Source organism: Pseudopodoces humilis, chromosome 1, assembly GCF_049639895.1.
Source record: "Pseudopodoces humilis isolate 2021_Gansu_Grassland_sample_001 chromosome 1, ASM4963989v1, whole genome shotgun sequence".
NCBI lineage: Eukaryota > Metazoa > Chordata > Aves > Passeriformes > Paridae > Pseudopodoces > Pseudopodoces humilis.
The window spans coordinates 45,147,309-45,165,581 of NC_142200.1; the positions used below are offsets into that span (position 1 = coordinate 45,147,309).

An 18,273-nucleotide genomic window follows, 5' to 3' on the forward strand; every position below is an offset into this window, starting at 1 on the left:
TACTATTATGTAATAGATAAAACCACCATAACAGTCAGAAAGGCTTGCTCTAACACTTGGATTATGCTTCAGCATAACCTCTTTATGTGCACTTGCTACCAAAACACCTTGCTGTATATACACCTTGTGAGGCAGATGGTGTTAGCAAGAAAAAAAGAAAAAGTGCTAATTAAGAAATAATCTGCATAGTAACAGAACAGTTTGCTGAATTTACTTCCTGTATCCACTCTGTACTCATTGATTTGCACTAGTTATAAAATGCTATCCAGAGGAATACCTTAATTGAGAAGAAGAGTTTTCATTATATGAATTTTACATAGTCAGTCCAGTTTAAAAGAGGAATTCTAGTAATTTTGGACTTAAAAAGCAGAATATTTTAAGTGGAAGTTTCTGTAGATGACTCTTCATTGAAAAGTTAATATAGCAGCCTGGGACATCTGCAAGGAATATTGGTTACCTTTTTGGAAAAGATAGGAAGCATAAGGAATTGAATGAATATGGAAGGAACTATGTCCATATGGGTGCCTTTCTTCTTGAATATGGTAAACTACTTAGGTTGAAAAAAAATTTCAAGTGTTGCCAGTTTTTGACTTTTCAGAGGGGAGATGTAGGCATGATACTTCTGAAACCTGAAATTTCCGTGGAAATTCCTCATTTTTCATGTTGACCAAATCTTTCACACTCAGGGAATCATATTTAGTAGTAGAATCAATACATTTTACGAGTAAGAACCAAGAAATTGTAGCTTGGTCATCTCAGAAAGTCTGTTTGCTATGCATGGCCGTCCAATAGACTGTTTCTCATTTCTCAGATCCTTTTGCTGGGATTCCATTCCTTGCTAGAAGAACTTGACACAAAGTTGCCAAACTCCCAGTCTCTATTGAATGAGCATTTTATGTTGCCTGTGGTAAGGGAAAGGGGAACTAGTTTACAGGTGACTTTTACAGGACAGTATCATGTTGCCTCAGTCATTTGCAAACCAGTTGTCAAATCTGGTGTTGAAATTTTTTAATGATAGTTTCATTTAATTTCATTTCATTTATATAACCTTAATGATAGTTTCATTTATATAACCTTGGAAAAACTCCATTAAAATTTCAGAGCTCTTTCACTTACAAGCAAACATGATGATAGGGGAAAAGTAGAGATGAAGCAGGCGCAGATTCAGGTTCTTTTGTTGTGCACATATAGAAAGAAACATACAGATAGGAGCATCCAATGTTAGCTAAAATGTAATTATATTCAGGGTATGGCAGATCAGGATAAAATGATTTCTGTGTTCGACTACCTTTTGTGAATGTCTTGCCATCTGTTCCCTTCCATGTAAGCTGAGACTGTTATGTTTCAGTACCTTGATTACTTACAGTAGTCAAGATGTTATGGAAAAAGCAGGGCAGTCTAAATTTTTTTTGAAATCTATCCTATTAAAGGGAAATAAAATTGCCTCCACATTCTGAAACAACATCATGCTATAGCTGCATTGTGTAGGATGTCTAGCTGCAGAAGACACTGTAGTTTAGTCATGAAAAAACGAAAGATATAAACAGCTGCCACAGAATTTGTGCTTTCATCTTCTTTCCCTAGCGTAAAACATGAAAGGCAATGTTGGTATCTAAGGATTTTTTTTTTCTATGACATTTTATGTACTATTTTTTTCCAAATGATACCTGAAATTATGGTTCTGTTTGAGATGAGAAGTTTGTGGAGTGTGCAAGTGTGGAGAATTGTCTTCTGTCTTTAATTTGTAGCCTGAATCATACATTAGGAGTAGAAAAAAGTTTTGTATCCTCAAAGTGTTTTGAGATAATGTTTAAAATGCTTCTGGTGTTAAAACATCTTTAAGGATGGTGGTTCATTTGACTAAGCACATCTGAACTACAGTGTTTGTCAAGTTAAATTGACCCTACATTATAGTTTCTAAGATAGCTCTCACAAAGCTTAAAACCATAGTCTTAAAAACAAGCAATTTTTTAGATATGTGGAAAAACAGTGAAAAAGTTTTGCTGAGGGCTGCTGCAGTGATATATATTTTGTTACTTTTGTAACAGTAGACACAGTGATGAGATTGACTGTAGTAAGTCTGGCATGATGGGCTTTGTTGATCCTCTAGATATGGATAACCAGTTGCAATGTACACCTATGTAGGTGTACACTGTGAAATGCCTAAAGAAGAGACCCCTGATCAACACAACCGGTGTAATTTGGAAGGCTGAAGAATCAGTACCTTGTACTGCTGCTTTTTGGTCATACCCACCTATTCCCATAGCTTTTTAGTCAGAACAGCAGAGTGACCAGTTCATTTGTGAGTGTGTTCCTAACTTCTCTGCTTCAAAAGGTTCAACCATGTCAGTGGTTATTCTTGTCCTCTTACAGCGTTTTATCACCAGTATCTGAGTTTCAGCATAAAGGACAATGCTAAGGAGACATCTTTAAACCACTGAACTTTTCTGCAGCTCTTTCATCCTCTGCACTTCTGGTCTCAGATTTGTTAACTTAGTCTGGGACCTATTTTCAGTTTGTATTTCTGTTTCTTTGTTTGTCATACCTGTGTGAAGACTAGGTTGTCAGTTTCCAAAAGTCCTTGTCAGGAGACTGCCATTGTGTCACTATTTACAAGAAGATTAGGTTGTATTCCAGTTTTGCTCTAATCCACATACCTGTTCTTCCCTGTACATGAGGCCTCCTTATGAGATGCTGGCTGAAGCAGAAGTTATTTTTTTCCCTCAACTGCTCAAAATTGCCTACACCTACTAAACAAAAATGTGTATTGATAATATAGACCAATTAAATTCTGTACCTGCATATTTTACAGAGATAATCTTAACACAATATTTCTTTGGATGCATTTTGAACTGTGTACAGATAAGATACTTTGTCCTCTCTGGATTAAATAGTTCTAGAAATTCACAAAAAAAAGGGTTTCTATGGAGAGTTTTTGAAAGCACTGATCATTCTCTTACAGCTCAGTTATGTGAACTTTGTATATGAAAGTCTTATCTCCAGATCAGGAAGAGATAATGATTTTCACCAAATGTAGTTTGTTGTTGCAAATTCAAAAGCTGTATTTTAGGTTGATTATAAAAATATGTGCCACAAATATTAGAAAACGTTATAGAATCATTGAATGGTTTGGATTAGAAGGGACCTGAAAGCTCCCTGCCTGTGCTACAGCTAGCCCAAGTTTCTCAGAGCCCCATCCATCCTGGTCTTGAACACACCCAGGGATGGGGCATTCGCAACTTCTTTGGGCAACCTGTTCCAGTGCCTCACCACCCTCACAGTGAAGAATTTCCTCCAAATATCCAATCTATACCTACTTTCAATTTAAAACCATTGCCCCTTGTCCTGTCACTATCTGCCTGTATAAAAAGCCCATCTCCCTCCCTTTTATAAAGCCCCCTTAAAATACTGAAAGGCCACAATGAGGTCTCCCTGGAGCTTTCTCTTCTCCATGCTCTCTCAGCATTTCCTTACAGGAGAGGTGCTCTATCCCTCTGATAATCCTTGTGGCCATCCTCTAGACTTGCTCCAACAGGTCTGTGTCTTTCCTGTGCTGGACACCCTAGAGCTGGATATAGCACTCTGGGTGAGATGACACTAGAGCAGAGTAGAAGGGCAGAATCACCTCACTTGACCTCTTGGCCATGTGTTTTCATGCAGCCCAGGATACGGGGCTGTAGGCCCACATTGCTAGTTCAGACCCAGCTTTTTATCAATGCAAACCCTCAAGTTCTTCTCAGGTGTCCTGGGGTGACTTTATGATACTGGTATCCCCAATCGTCTGGTTTATGTTATATATTAAGTTCTGCACCTTTAAGACTGGCTTTGAGAGCAAGAGAGGGGGATACCAGTATCATAAAGTCTGGCTGGGTGTTCAGTCCAGAGCAGGCTTGCACAGATCCAAGAAAATTGGGAAAAAAACAAACAAAGGTCCAGGGAACTCCTCTGCCTCAGCTAGCTAGAACTAACTAAAATCCAGAGAGAAGCTCTGTCCCGCTGTCTGTCCGTGCTGCAGACACCACAGTCCAGGAGCGGGATGTGTGGGAGTGATGTTTTTCCTTAACACAAACTGCGCGCTTCTTCTTCCCCCTCTCTTGCTCTCAAAGCCAGTCTTAAAGGTGCAGAACTTAATATATAACATAAACCAGACGATTGGGGATACCAGTATCATAAAGTCACCCCAGGACATCAGGGCTGCTCTCAGTGAGTTCTCCACTCCATACTCATGTCTGGGTTTGCCCCAACCCAGGTGGTGGACCTGGCACTTGGACTTCTTGAACTTCATGACGTTTTCTCAGACCCACTTCTCAAGTTTCTCCGTATGCAAATAGATAATGAATTAATAGTCTTAAGGTTTTTATTAAGTTTTGGGATTTTATGTCATATTAAGTATTACATGATGAATAAATGTAGCTTTCTCCTAGGCTAGATTTTTCAAATGGAAGAATAAATTCAAAGCTCCCTCATCCATCAGAACTGCTGCATAAAATGGTTATGTTCCATGAGGCAGTAGAGACCATGGTGGTTCTTATAGGTGTGTTCTTAATAAGAACCAAATTGGAAGGAAGCCAGGCCGTCTGTTATGAGCACAACACACAGCCTGATACAGGGTAGTGAATTCTCATTGTGGCTCTACAAAGCGTTAATGAAGTTCTAATTTAAAAAGCAAACAGAAAATCTCTACATTGCACCATAGGGATCCAACACATTTTATCACATTGTATTGTGACTAATATTAATATTGTTAATTAACAAGCTTTCTTGAGATCTAGGAATATTATGGCAACAAGTTTCTATTTTTTTTTCAAGACTGCTTAATGTTTGTCAGTACCTCCAAACAGAGGAGTAGTGAAATGGAATAATCTAAATTACCTACTTGTTTAGAAGATCAAAAAGGGAAATGTATTTTGCCAATAGCTAAAATAAGTACATCTGAATTTAACCCCTTTTTTTTTTTTAACTTTGAAGTCAGGACACAGAAACTTCCCATACTGAAAGGTAGAAGCATAACTGGATCTTCTTAAGAGTGGCTAATACTTATCTCTAGAGGAAAATGAAGCTTAGGTCACTTTACTTCTCAGTGAGAGATATCACACAGGGGTTTTATGGGATTTAGCATTAGAACTAAATTCATTCATTCATGCAGCTAAATTTGAATTCATACCATTAATTAATTTGTCTTAACTTTCCCTCATAACTCTGCATAGACAGATCTATGTGACTACATATTCCCTTTCCTGTATAAATCCATTGTCACTTTATCTAGGTATTTTTCCAGTACTGTAGTTTCATTCAGGACTTTCTGCTTGTGCTTCAGCACCTAGTTTTTTAAAAATACTAAACGGAATGGAAAAATCTAAGCATACAGAAAGTAGGTGATATCTTCCTTTTTCTCCTTGGATGGCACTTAGGAGTGGCTCTGCTAGTTTGATGTCATAGTTTGTTTTAATTTTTAGTGAGGCTGCTAGTTTCTTGTTGTCTTTGTAGTTTATAAAATAAGTTATTTTTTAAAAAGGCAAAAAAAGTTTAGGGTTTCACCATTATGGACTGGGCAGTATGTGTGAAGTGGTTTGAATTAATCTGTTACAAAAATCTGTTACTTAAAAAAGTTCAGCTCCCTGTCACAACTTTTTCCTCCTCATGTTTTTGATACTGGAATAGCTCTTTTCTGAAGTGGTACTACAGAGGAGGCACTGAGGCTGTTCTTTGTTAAATATCAGTCTAACCTGCAGTCTCATATAATGAAATGGTATAATCATCGTTTTCATTGCTGTGTGATGTCAGTAGGGTGCTCTTTAACTGTCTGTTTTCATTACTGAAATTTGCATTTCTCCAAGTACAGTCTTAATCAGATTTTGTCAGTTGATAAAACATGGACAATACTTGACCTTTCCTGGTCTCTTCCTGTGGTTCGTAGAAACTTGGTGCAATTTGGTATGAAAGATTTTTTTGTTACAGACTGTTTGGGACTGTTCAGAGTCAGACAGAGCCTGTGTTCTGTGGGCTTTCTGCTTATGCCAGTTGTGTAATTGCCTGTCAGGTTCCCATGGTTTGTCTTTACAGGCTAAATAAAATTGTTGATTTTGTGATAACAGCTTAGTGGTTTGTTGATGGAATATAACAGCAACTATGTGTGTATTGAAACTATGCTCTGAGGAAATCACAAATGTTAAATAATTTTTCTATGACTTACCAAGGTTTCACCATCAGGTTTTCACCTACGCTTTTTTTGAAGATTTTAAAACAAAAAGTCGTAAAAGTGTTTCAGTTATATTTGTGTGTGTATAAAATAATCTGTGGTTTTGAAGAAAAATAATCTAAAAAGCAACCTTATTCAGGCTGACTTCAGTTTCGTAGTTGATTACTGGATTGTTCACCTACATTTTCATAGGTCCAGAAACAACAAACCCTTATCAGAACACTGGATATGCAAAGCCTTTTTTGGTGCATTTTTAAAGGCTGAGGTTTCCATGTTCTTTTGGAAAAGTTTAATACAAATAATTTTTTGCATATTTGACATTTTTGCTGCTTCTCCTTTTGCAGGTCCAATGATGCACCAGCAGCCTCCCTCCCAGCAATACAACATGCCACAGGCAGGTGGCCAGCATTACCAGGGGCAGCAGCCACCAATGGGAATGATGGGCCAAGTTAACCAAGGAAATCACATGATGGGGCAGAGACAGATTCCTCCATACAGGCCACCACAGCAAGGTAGGAATTCACTTCAGTATTTTTACACTGATTTTAAATAACCATGTTTAAAACCATTTTACATCACTTTCTTGCTTACACCAAATTTCTGTCAAGTCATTTGTTGTGACAAACTTTGTTTGCACACTCTTTTTGTTACCCTTTTTAAGGGTGGTTCTTGCAGCAAGAGATTACTGCTATCACCATGAAATGTGAAGACAAGTTTGTTTGCTTTTTCTTTTGGTTCTTTCTGAGATTATGCATCCTGAAATTATGCGTCTCAGATATGCTGATGCAGAATTCTGTTTTGAAATGTAAATGATAGGTACAAAAAAGGAACAGAATACCTACTTGGTTCTGAATTGATTCAATTACAAAAGAAGGAACAATGTTCCATGATCTTGGTTTTCTTTTTTCTTTTTAGTCCTTTTCAACAAAGAATAATTTTATTTTTAACACCTTAGTTTGTTATACACATATTCCTAAAATGAGCTCAAAACTGAAGTTTGATATATGTAGTCTCAGTCTAGTGCAGCCAAACAACTGTGTGTTTGTATATGTAGATAGATACATTTACTTATTTTTTTTAACTAAACCAGATTACATATGTTATCTGTAATGCAACAATATGGGTGGGGAATACATTTGAGAAATATTTCTCATACTAAAATCAGAAATTAGCAGGCTTTATAACAGAGAAAACAAGTTATTTACGTATTGACTGGTTGTGGTTTTTCAGGCCCACCACAGCAGTACTCAGGCCAGGAAGACTATTATGGGGACCAATACAGTCATGGTGGACAAGGTCCTCCTGAAGGCATGAACCAGCAATATTACCCTGATGGTAATCTCTCATAAATGTTAACCTTCCCATTTTCTATACCTGCCCAATACTAATGTAGTCATATGCCCAAAATTAAGGGATGAGGCAAGAATAGTAATTGGATATCATACCTCACATTTACAAAACCTTTGAAATTCAGAATTGTTACTACAATTTTTTACAGTTGTTACTAGTTTAAGTTACTATGACTAGTTAAATTTACAACTTAAAGCATGTAATTTGAAACTCTTAACAACAGTTTTAGTATTTCAAAAGAATGGAAATAATTGGTTTTTCTCAAAGAATGGAGAGTTCCTTAGCATATCTAATATAATTGAGATGAATTTAAACAGTCATAACTTTATTATCAATAAGAGAGGGGGCGATATCCTTTTATTAAAAATTTTACTGAACTGAAAAAACTTGCTAAAAAGATGTGAGTTTTTTCTGTAAATACTTTTTTAAACTTAGTGTTTAGTTGTCATGTAAGTCGCACAAATGTGTTATTGCTGACATGGTATGGGCCTTCAGTTTAACATTTATATAGGAATAAAATGGTCCTTGCCCTGAGGATATTGGAAATGTGAATCCTCTTTAGGTGTCCCCTCAGTGCTATCAAGACAAGACTGAAACTTTGAATTTCATAAATCTGTCCTCCTACCTCTTGGAATATGGAGTGCTGAAGACTATTGGATTGTGTTATAAGTTAGAAAAGCTGAAATTAACTTGTTTTCAGGCTGAGCAGAGGCTGGGACAACAAAGATGCTGATTCCTGACTACTGTGATAACCATGTGTGCAACTTAATGGTATCTTATGAAGTTCAAGAAATGTGGTAGATCTTAATGTTTAAAAAATGTATAAAAAGCAAAGTTGTGTAATTGCCAAAGCAAATTTTCATAGCAAATAAAGGGATGCAAGTCAGTTGTTTGAATTTAAGTTCCACCAGATTGATTTTAAGATACATCAAGCCATATCTGTATAAGCTTACATGTGTTAATTTCTGGAGATGTATGTGCAGAGTTATTTTACAATTTGCATTAACTGGTAATTATTCAGGTTTCATTTTGGAGCATTTATGTACACGAATGAACACTAAATTGTTACAGGCAATTTAGTAAGGGCAGTTAGATGTTACCATCAACAGCTCTGTAGCAGCATAGATTACTTCTAAGATCTGTTCCTTCTAAAGAGTCATCTTTATTATTACCTCATTATTACTCTTTCATAGAATACAAGGAGCTTATTTTAAGACTTGTTCTAACGGTTATGTATGCATGTAAAATTCAGTCAGTGATGTACTGTACAGTTACAGACCTCATAACAAAACCACTGAGTATTAGAACTGTTTTCTCCTTTCCTTACTTGTATGTAAAATTTTTATTCCAAATTTATATTATTTAATTTCAAATGTAAACAAAATTTTGGCATGTATTCTTGACCAAGTTAGAAATAAGATATATTTTCATCATCTATAAGATAAAATATATGTGTACTAAGACAAACAACAGGTGGGATGCTTACTGCATGTATTGGGTTTTTAATCAGAGATGCCTGTAGTCTCTGAATAGAAAGGTTTGTTTGTAATGAATCTGCTCAGGACTGGAATGTAAGAGGAAAAGTTTTCTTAAGACCTTAAGAAGGAATTCTGTTTGTAGGGAAAACCTTGAGAGTGTTACATATCTGTCATTTAAAAACAGAATTTAATGTAGATAATGGTTCATAACTTCATTGAGCTTTATTTGTTATATTTCACACTGCTTTTAGCATATGCTTTTGAATTGGAGATCAGCAGAACAGGTGTTAGACAAAGTATGATAATTGCTTTCTTTGTTCATTCTAATTTAATTCAGGTTATTTACATGTGAAAGGCCTAAATGCTTTCATTTTTTTTTTTGAGTGAAAGATGAAGTACTTCCCCCCCCACTCCCCCAACAAGGATTATTGGAAGGTTAAGACCATCCCTTGCTGTGATGTTTCTAGAACTACTGCATTAAGCCTTTTTTTTCCCCTGTCACATGTTAATTCAATATGAAAGGAAATCATATTAATAAGTCTTTGGCTAATACAATTTAAAATTCTTTTTCATGTATATCCAGTTGAAATTTTTTTTTTTTCATTTTTCTGAGAAATGAAATATTTTTAGGGTTTTCACTCAGAGGCCATTAACGTTTCTTCCTGTCTCTTGTCGAATTGATGTAGGTCATAATGATTACGGTTATCAGCAACCGTCGTATCCTGAACAAGGCTACGATAGGCCTTATGAGGATTCCTCACAACATTACTACGAAGGAGGTATCTATATACCTTCACACACATACACACATACATTCCCTTTCCTCCCCCACCCTCAACGGGAACAGAAATTCTTGCACAACACAACTTATACCCATGCAAAGCTCTTGTAGAATACTAGTTGCTGGCTGTCTTGGAAATGGCAGGGAACTTGAAGCCTTCAGAATAATTTCTTGCAAACACCTAAAATATATAACCACAATTTGCCATTCTAACAACAGTAAAATGACTAAAACACTCTAGAGATTTTTTTTTTACCTCAATGGAAATTTTTATTTTAACATAAATTTGTTGGTTCAGTTGTATATCTTTTTGTGTGTGTATATATTTTGTATAATCATAGTGCCATTAGGAAACAGCTTGCTGATCTTGTGTAGCTAGTCTGTGCTCTTGTAGCTGTCCTTAATTTTGTCTTTTTTTTTTTATTTTTATTTTATTTAGCATAGTCATGATCTTATGACTGTGATGTTCCAGTAAATGTAATGCTCGTTTGGCAGAGATGCTGAAAATGCTGCAGTTCAACTTTGCAAAATTGGCTTTAACTGCAGTTTGTTTGGCCGAGTTCCTTCTGTTTGGTTTGAGTTTTCTTTGTTTTGTTCAGTTTTTGAAATCAATATTGCATTTTCATTTTGTTCTTGTGTTGTTGGCTGTGCATCTTAGAAGGAAAAATATAGTAAAATAGGTGTCTTTATGAGTTTTTGCTTTCTTGCAATGATCTTACAGGAAACTCGCAATATGGTCAGCAGCAAGATGCATATCAAGGACCACCCCAGCAGCAGGGTTATCCACCACAACAGCAGCAATATCCCGGCCAACAAGGCTACCCAGGACAACAGCAGGGTTATGGTAAGAACCTGAGGATACAGACAGCTGTCACAGAAAGGACTAAGAGACTTGTTGTGTGTTGCTGCATCCCTGTTTGACCGTGTCCTGGGGCCAGGCTTGCACAGAACAGCTCTGTGCCTCCAGTTTCACTGGGCTGAGACAAGAAAACGTAGAAGGCAGCGTCTTTTGGGAATTAGATCTATTGACAGTCTAGAAGAGTGTGGTAGCACAGAAAACTGAAGGTGACTAAACAGCATTGTAATGGGTGTCTGTAATTTAGAAGGACCCATAAAGATTGCTCTTTTCTGTCCTCAGTGGGTGAATGCACTCAGAAAGATGACAAAGAATCCCTTTCATCTGTGGATTTGCCAGTTAGAACAGTCTTTTAAAAACTGGTTTAAAACTTCATTCAACATACATGAATCATTCTTTTCAAATTCTTAGACTGATCAGTAGAGAAAGGACTGTAAGCATTGACAGTGCAGCTTTAAAGACACTTTGCCTTATAAATTCGCACTGGTAGTCCAAACCTCATGATACATGGCAGGAATGAGAAATCCTCTGCCACAAGTCCCTGGATTCAAGGAAGACCTCCCAAAAAGGAAACTTAAAGCAGTAGAATGTAATTTTGGTGCATTAATTCTAAAAGTCTTCGTGTCAGGAGAGCAAGTTTTACTTGCTTGCATACTGTAAAGTCATATATATTTATCACAGAAGAATGAATCTCTGAAATTCCATAAATTCCATGTATTTTAGCTTTCAGCTCTTTTGCAGGATTAAACCTTTCAGCATTGTGTGTATGTGAGGAAATGCACAAGTAATTTGTTTGCCATGTAGATAAATTCCAGATTCACATGAAATCCAGTTATGTTGAGACAGAGTTAAGTTTTAAGAGGATCCACTGAGATTTACCAGGTGTTCTACTTCTGGAGGTTATGGATGAATTGATAGTTCTGAAGTAATACTTGTACCTACGTTCTACTAAATATAATATAGGAACAGACTGAAGATCAGTGTGGCGATCTATGTAGATCACTGCTTTGAACTTTGTAAGTAAAGAAATAAAATTGATTTATTCTGAAAGTTTAGGTTAAGAAATACTAGAAGAAAAGGGATTAGGAAATCTTTTGGAGCTACTTATCCAACATAATTCGTAAAACAGAATAACATTTTTCAGTTTCTGGTTTCTAGTAGAAACTGTTACTGAAGTTCCATTTTTTTTCTTTGTAATGTCTCAACGAATATTTAGAATTCAGCTATAAAGAATTACCATGAATAAATAAACCCACGTTCATTTGTCAGATGAACACAGCACTTCTAGGATGTCATATTCTTGCTCCATTTAATATTTAATTGCTTTCTAATTTTCAAAAAGAAATCAATATCTCAGTCATTATCAATCTTTAAGGTTCAGTGGATAGCTGAAACTGCGTAGTTCAAGGGGATTTGAGGCCTGAGAAGAATGGTAATAGCTTATGGAGCTTTTCTTCTCCAGGTTGTCTTTTCACTGTCTTACAGATCCAGAATTACTGAAGGAGTTACCAGCTTATGTCATCTTAATGTCCAATGTCTGTAGCTAAAACTACCCCTCTCTAGCACTGAATCACAGGTGCTAAAATGCATCCGTTCCTTCTGAGGGGAGGGGAAAAAAAAGCCTTGGTTTATTTAAAAGAAAGCATTTCTGAAGAGCTGCAAATCTTCAGCTCTGAGATTTTCAAGGGGTGGTATTGAAAAAGCTAGCAGATCCACTGCAAAGGATTCATAGAGAGTGACACTGAAATACAGAGTACGCCATCTCTCCCAGTGCTGGAGGAGATGGGGATAATTTTGTTTGGAACATGGCTTCCTGATGGTGGTAACATGCAGCTTCCAGTGGTGGATAGGCCAAATCCCTATGAATAGTAACAGAAAGTTACTGTTCAAAAGAACTGCTAATACTATTGCAAAAGAACTCCTTCTGTTACAGACAAAAAAGAATGGAGTCCAAGTTTTGGGTTTTTTCCTAGCCTTTTTCTGGAAAGTTAATATTACCAAAGGAGTATGGAGTAGAGGGTGCTTTTTTCCATTTCACAATAGCTTTTACTGCTTGTCACATCTCACATTTTATACATATATAACTTGCTTGCCTGACACTCCATCCATGATTGCCTGCTGTGGTGTGAGACTCCACTTTCTGGCAGCACAGTACTGCGGGTCTCTTCAAAAAAAAGTCCAGATGTTAAACATAGCTGGTTATCTGGCTGCTCTTCGGATTAGAAAATTCTGGAATTAAAGTAGCATGTATCAGGAGACTGTCTTCCTAAATCCTGGAAAGGGCTCATGTTTATAATTTCTTGCTTTGTTTTTCTCTGTCCTGTGACCTTGTATGTGGAACTACATGCATTGATATTAAATAATGAATATATAAATAAAAGTAAATGTTTCTGTGGTTGGAGCACAGGCCCTGGCAGCAAAGGTACTTTCCAGGGGGAGAGGGGTGGGCCACTGAAAAGACTTAATTGCACAGTGGTGGCATTTCTTACTCCTGGTTAGTTGTAAAATTCAGTGTTTTTCCTGTTCTCTTCTTTCCAACATCTTAAGCACTCTTTTTTTTTTTCTTCTTCTTTTGTTTTTTTTTTTTTTCTGCTTCATTTAATGATCCTCAGGCCCTTCCCAGAGTGGTCCAGGGCCTCAATATCCCAATTATCCACAAGGACAAGGACAGCAGTATGGGGGATACAGACCCACGCAGCCTGGGCCACCACAACCACCACAGCAGAGGCCTTATGGATATGACCAGGTATTCTTTTGTTTGATGAGAAAGTTGTGATTCTTACACTCTCATTTGATAATCTCAGATTTTGGACATTTAAACTAATGAATTTTAGGACATGGTCTTCCAAGTATGTGTGTACAATTCTCATGGAGTTTATTTCTTGGCAAGTTACCAAGAATCATTTGTATGGAATTGTGATTAGTCATTCTCTCTTGTGTTTGCTAAGTTTTAATGCAATTTGGCTAGTTGAGGCCTTCCCAGCAGTATTTTTGGATGTTAAAAATTAAGGTGATGTGTTTCATAGCCTTATGGCGAATGACTTATATGAAAAATGAGGTTTCTAAATCTCATGGTGGATCATTTTTCATTACTTCTTTGCAATAGAAATGGTTGAATTTATTTTCCACAAACACAAATCCTAATCATAATCTTCCTCTTCAGTTGCAAAAGCACCTCAGGCATGCAGCTGAGGTCCTTCAACTGCAGAGCTTATGGGGAGACATGAAACCTGGTTTTGCACAGATTTTCTCTGAGCAGTATAAGGGAGCAGTGAATGTGGGAAAGAAGAGACCTGAAAATCAACTGCTTCACTCCTATCACTGCTAAGACAAGATTAAAACAAACAATTACTACCAAAACTTTAGGCTGGACTTGTAGTGAAGGGCTTACGAAAAAAAAAGCTGTCTTAGAATTCAAGGATGAAACAGGTTTTGTTCCTGTAAAAGGTACTAACTTGTAAAAATCCAAACTTCTTGCTATGTATCATTCAGAAATGTCATTAAAATGTACACTGTTACTTTCCTTAGTATAAATAACGTTAAGATTAACTAAATGATAAAGTTGAGGTTCTTTAAAATAAAATCCTACTATGTCAGTAGAAGATCAGTTGAACTTTCAAGAAAAATTTCTCTGAGGAAGTGAAAGTTGCCCACAATTTTAAAGGACAGTTGTCTTTCTTTCTACAGAAATTAGAAAAGACAAGGAAGAAGGAACAAAGTCTCAGTGTGGTAGTTTAGAGATGCAGTTAGTTTTAATTATTTAACAGATAAAATGTTTATGCACTGAACCAGTAGCTTCCTCTGAAAACAATAAGCTACAGGAGAATACTTTGCTTGTGGCCAGTATAGGATCAAGGAAACTTAATCACAATTTACTGAGTTTTTTCCAGCTTTCCTTATAGTAGAAGTGGATAACCCTCTCTGTGGATAGGCTGTGCTTCTCCAGTTTGTGCAATCTTAAGTTCCACTGGGAAACTCAATTATAGAAGACCTCTCTTTCATACTGTCCATTCCCATAGGAGTTGTGCTGCTTAAATTCTCATCTGGCAGCTGTTGTGAAACACTTCTTCATGACTGATTGTTATATTATAATGGAACATAACTGACATTGAACATAAAACTAAAATGTAAAATACTGCCTTGTTGTGGTAGTACTTTACATGGAATGGTGGCAGGATCAGTTTGGAGCGTGTTCATTTCTTAACACAGTACTTCTTTCTGCAATCCTTGAACCCTGTGGTGAAGGATCATGGTAAGCTTATAGCATTGATGCTTTCACCTCTGTCCACCTCTGCAGTACATGACATTCTGTCTAAAGAAACAGAGAATATCAGTAAGGGTGGTAATTCTGTGTATCAGATCTATGCATTAATTGCCTCCCGCAGGATATGTGGACCAGTTCTTTATGTTCCCCAGGATGTGCCTTGGTTTTGAAATACATTTACCATTTTTCTCTAATGAAAAATAATATCAATAATTTTAGGTACCTCTGTGTCATGGTTAGTGCCGAAATTACTTTGAATTTAAGTGACCTTGGCTTTTTGAAATAATTTCCAAAGTTTAGGTGGAAATTAATCCACATCTTTTGTTTTTCGATAATGCTCTGCTAATTTCACAGCAGCCTATTGAATGTAAAGGTATAGTCTTTTTATCAAATCAGGTTCCTGGCCTTAAATTTATGTCTTTACTTCTACATTAAAGCACAAAGTAATTTTAGTGAGATGAAACTACACTAGTTACTCATTGTTTACTTTTGTTTCTTTTTATTCTCACAGTTTATTTGGATGGCCTTCCAATTACAGCTTTAAATTCAGGAAAATATACCTTGTGGTCTAATTATGTATTTTGCTTTTTTTTTAGGGTCAATATGGAAATTATCAACAGTGAAAAAGTACTCACATTCCGGTAGGCAAAATCTATTAGCAGCCATATTGTCTCCTCAGCACTGTGGACATCTTCCCAAGATGAGAACTTCCCATTCCATCTAGATTTTGGAAAAATCTCGTGGCTGTTTTATGGTACACAGTCGTTATGGGTTAACTGTTAAAGGCTGTAGATTCTCAGAAACTAGTTTCACAACTCTACTCTAGATGGCAATATTGGACAGAAAATCTGTGATATAACAATTTGCAGTGAGTTGAGAGCTGTATGTCAAATATACTGTTACAGACTGAGAGGTGCGAACAGCTTTGTATGTTTATGAAGGTTATGGGAATTTAATATTTTTTCCACAGATTTTTTTTTGTAGGGGGAAAGGGGAAATGCACACTTTTTACAGCAGCAATATTTTGTATATTATGTTTTTCATGTGTTGAATATGCAAGACAGTACACTACTGGCTGGGCAGGATAACAAATCTACTGTTAAAAATGGGTAGGGGCATGGTAAATGCTTGATTGTATTAGTCTTGAAATTGTGTACAATAAAGATAACAGTGAAAAGATGGAGAGCATTCTATGTCACTGATGGGTACAAAGATTGAGAATCCCAGTTATCTAAATGGGAACATAATTAAGGACAGTGTAATATAGTCTTGTGCAAAGATGAATTTTTTAAGCTTTTCAATTTTTCTGAGTGAAACGGTTTTGTAAAAATTGTTTTTAACATAGTTTGACAATTTTCTGCAACATTTTTTGGGTAACAAGATAAACGTTTGGGTTTTATTTCTCAAGGGTTTTGTCAGAGCTTTGCATAAGCAAGCTGTAATCCTTCTTAATAACTGCAATAACAAAGAAAATGACAAGTGTTAATTTTACTTGGCTTGAATATGCAAAGAACTTGAAAAAGAATATGGAGAACAGGACTGTATTGTATAAGTGTATTTTAACCTTTAGTTGAATAATTTGTATGTATCAATATAGCCTAGAGGACTTTGTAAAACCTATCTAAACTTTTGTTGTGGTTTAGGAACAGTATTCCCCAGTTTTAGTGTTCCCACTGACACGCTCCAAACCACGCTCTGCCGCTCACTTGCTCCCCACTCTCCCTCCCCCTCCCTTGTGGCAGGCTGGAGAGGAGAATTGGAGGCACAAAAGGTAAAGATCACGGCTTGGGAGAACAATTTACTGGAAACAGCAAAGAAGTAAGGAAGCAAAAGTAACGGCAACAATACCAGTGCCAGAGGGGGCAAGAAGGAGGTGAAGGCTTCACAGCGGTTGATTGCTCACCACCAGAGCCCGTTCCACCCCACACTACCCAGCCTGGAAGGGTCCCCAGAAAATGAGGTGTCCCCTCCTGGCTGCTGCAAAAGTTAACCCCGTCCTGGCCGGAACCAGGACAGCTTTCCTAACTGGGAGTTAAAAACTTTAGAAGAAGGGGCATTTTTGTTTGCCCGTTTTTCTTATTGGTTAACATGAGACCAAGGGGATGTTTTATAACATCAAGTATAAAACCTTGAGGCAAATGCCAAGTTTTGTTTTAAACTGCATTAATCCTTACAGTGTTGCATGTGAGAGAGAGGCAGCACCTTGATCAATAACAATAGTACACAAAAAAATTGGTTTTGAAATTGCCCTTCAACTGTGTATCAGATAAATAAATGGATATTCTGTTTGCAGAAATATATGCATTCAAGAATACCTGGCAACTTTTATAAATTATAATACTTAAGATTAACCCAGGAGTAAAATAATATTTTGCTTTTTTCAGTTTGCAATCAGTGTTCAGGGGGAAAAAAAACCAAAAACCTGGTGTTCTTAGTGTGACATTATATCTGGAAAACAAGATTTTCAATTTGTGCATCCTTTTTAAAGGGAAAACAGTTTTGTTGAAGTTGATAAAAAATACACATCAAGGTTTGAACAGATATGGCATGAGGAACATTATTATGAATTAAAAGCTTGTAGGTTCTGTGCCAATTTTCCACCACTGTGTACTTCATTGCTATTTAAAACTGTACTCCATCAATTCTAACGGAAGAATAAATTATTTGTGATTTTAATTTTCTCATTTGTTTCTTTAAATTAGATCCCTATCACTCTGATGTCTCATCTGGAGACTCTGCTGTGGGTTTTGATTTTAAAGACGTTTGGCCAGAATAACCAAACCTTATTTGCAGTCTAGGACTTTATCAAAATTCTCTTGCCATAGCCAAGTTAATTAGAATTAACTGTTCAGTAATCAGCGTGTTGTGTAGGTTGTTTGTTAAGAAATTCTTCCTCTGAAAATGAAGGTCCAGGAGGCTATAATCAAGATGACTGAATTAGATAAATGAGTTGACGAGGCAAAAATGTGTTGAACCCAACCTGGTGTAGATATGTTATCTCATTTGAAACAGGCTCAACTGACATTAAGAAATAATTTGTCTTGCCAACCCATCTTCTGTTGTCTTATTCTCCTTTTTAATGGAAACTAAAATTGCAGTTTTAATAAGCAGAATTTCCTCCAGGGTTTCCCTCCTAGAGACTACTGCATTTGCAAGGTTTAATTGTTTTATAACAGTCCTGTTTCGTAAAACTTTTTAATTGGTGGTGACAAAAATTACCTTATTCCTCTGATACTATGCCAAAAGAACAACTTGAGATAGCTCCATGCAGAAATATTTCTACTAAAACTATATATTAAAAAGGAACTTGTGTTCCCTAAACAAAAGAAGCAGGAGTGCATGACA

At 36.5% G+C, this 18,273-nt stretch overlaps 1 protein-coding gene across 3 annotated transcripts in view; it reads left to right on the forward strand.

Moving 5' to 3' along the window:
- Positions 1 to 17,604, forward strand: part of SS18 (SS18 subunit of BAF chromatin remodeling complex) — a 43,633-nt gene extending 26,029 nt beyond the window's left edge. The window contains exons 6-11 of one of the 3 annotated variants that reach the window (XM_005517207.3): positions 6,544 to 6,711; positions 7,430 to 7,534; positions 9,714 to 9,806; positions 10,530 to 10,652; positions 13,277 to 13,410; positions 15,525 to 17,604. In XM_005517207.3, the coding sequence (XP_005517264.1) occupies positions 6,544 to 6,711; positions 7,430 to 7,534; positions 9,714 to 9,806; positions 10,530 to 10,652; positions 13,277 to 13,410; positions 15,525 to 15,551 (650 nt within the window). In that variant the 3' untranslated portion in view covers positions 15,552 to 17,604. The remainder of the gene's footprint in view (positions 1 to 6,543; positions 6,712 to 7,429; positions 7,535 to 9,713; positions 9,807 to 10,529; positions 10,653 to 13,276; positions 13,411 to 15,524) is intronic. The other 2 variants (XM_005517208.3, XM_014257461.2) reach the window with 2 other exon arrangements.
- Positions 17,605 to 18,273: the final 669 nt, after the last annotated feature.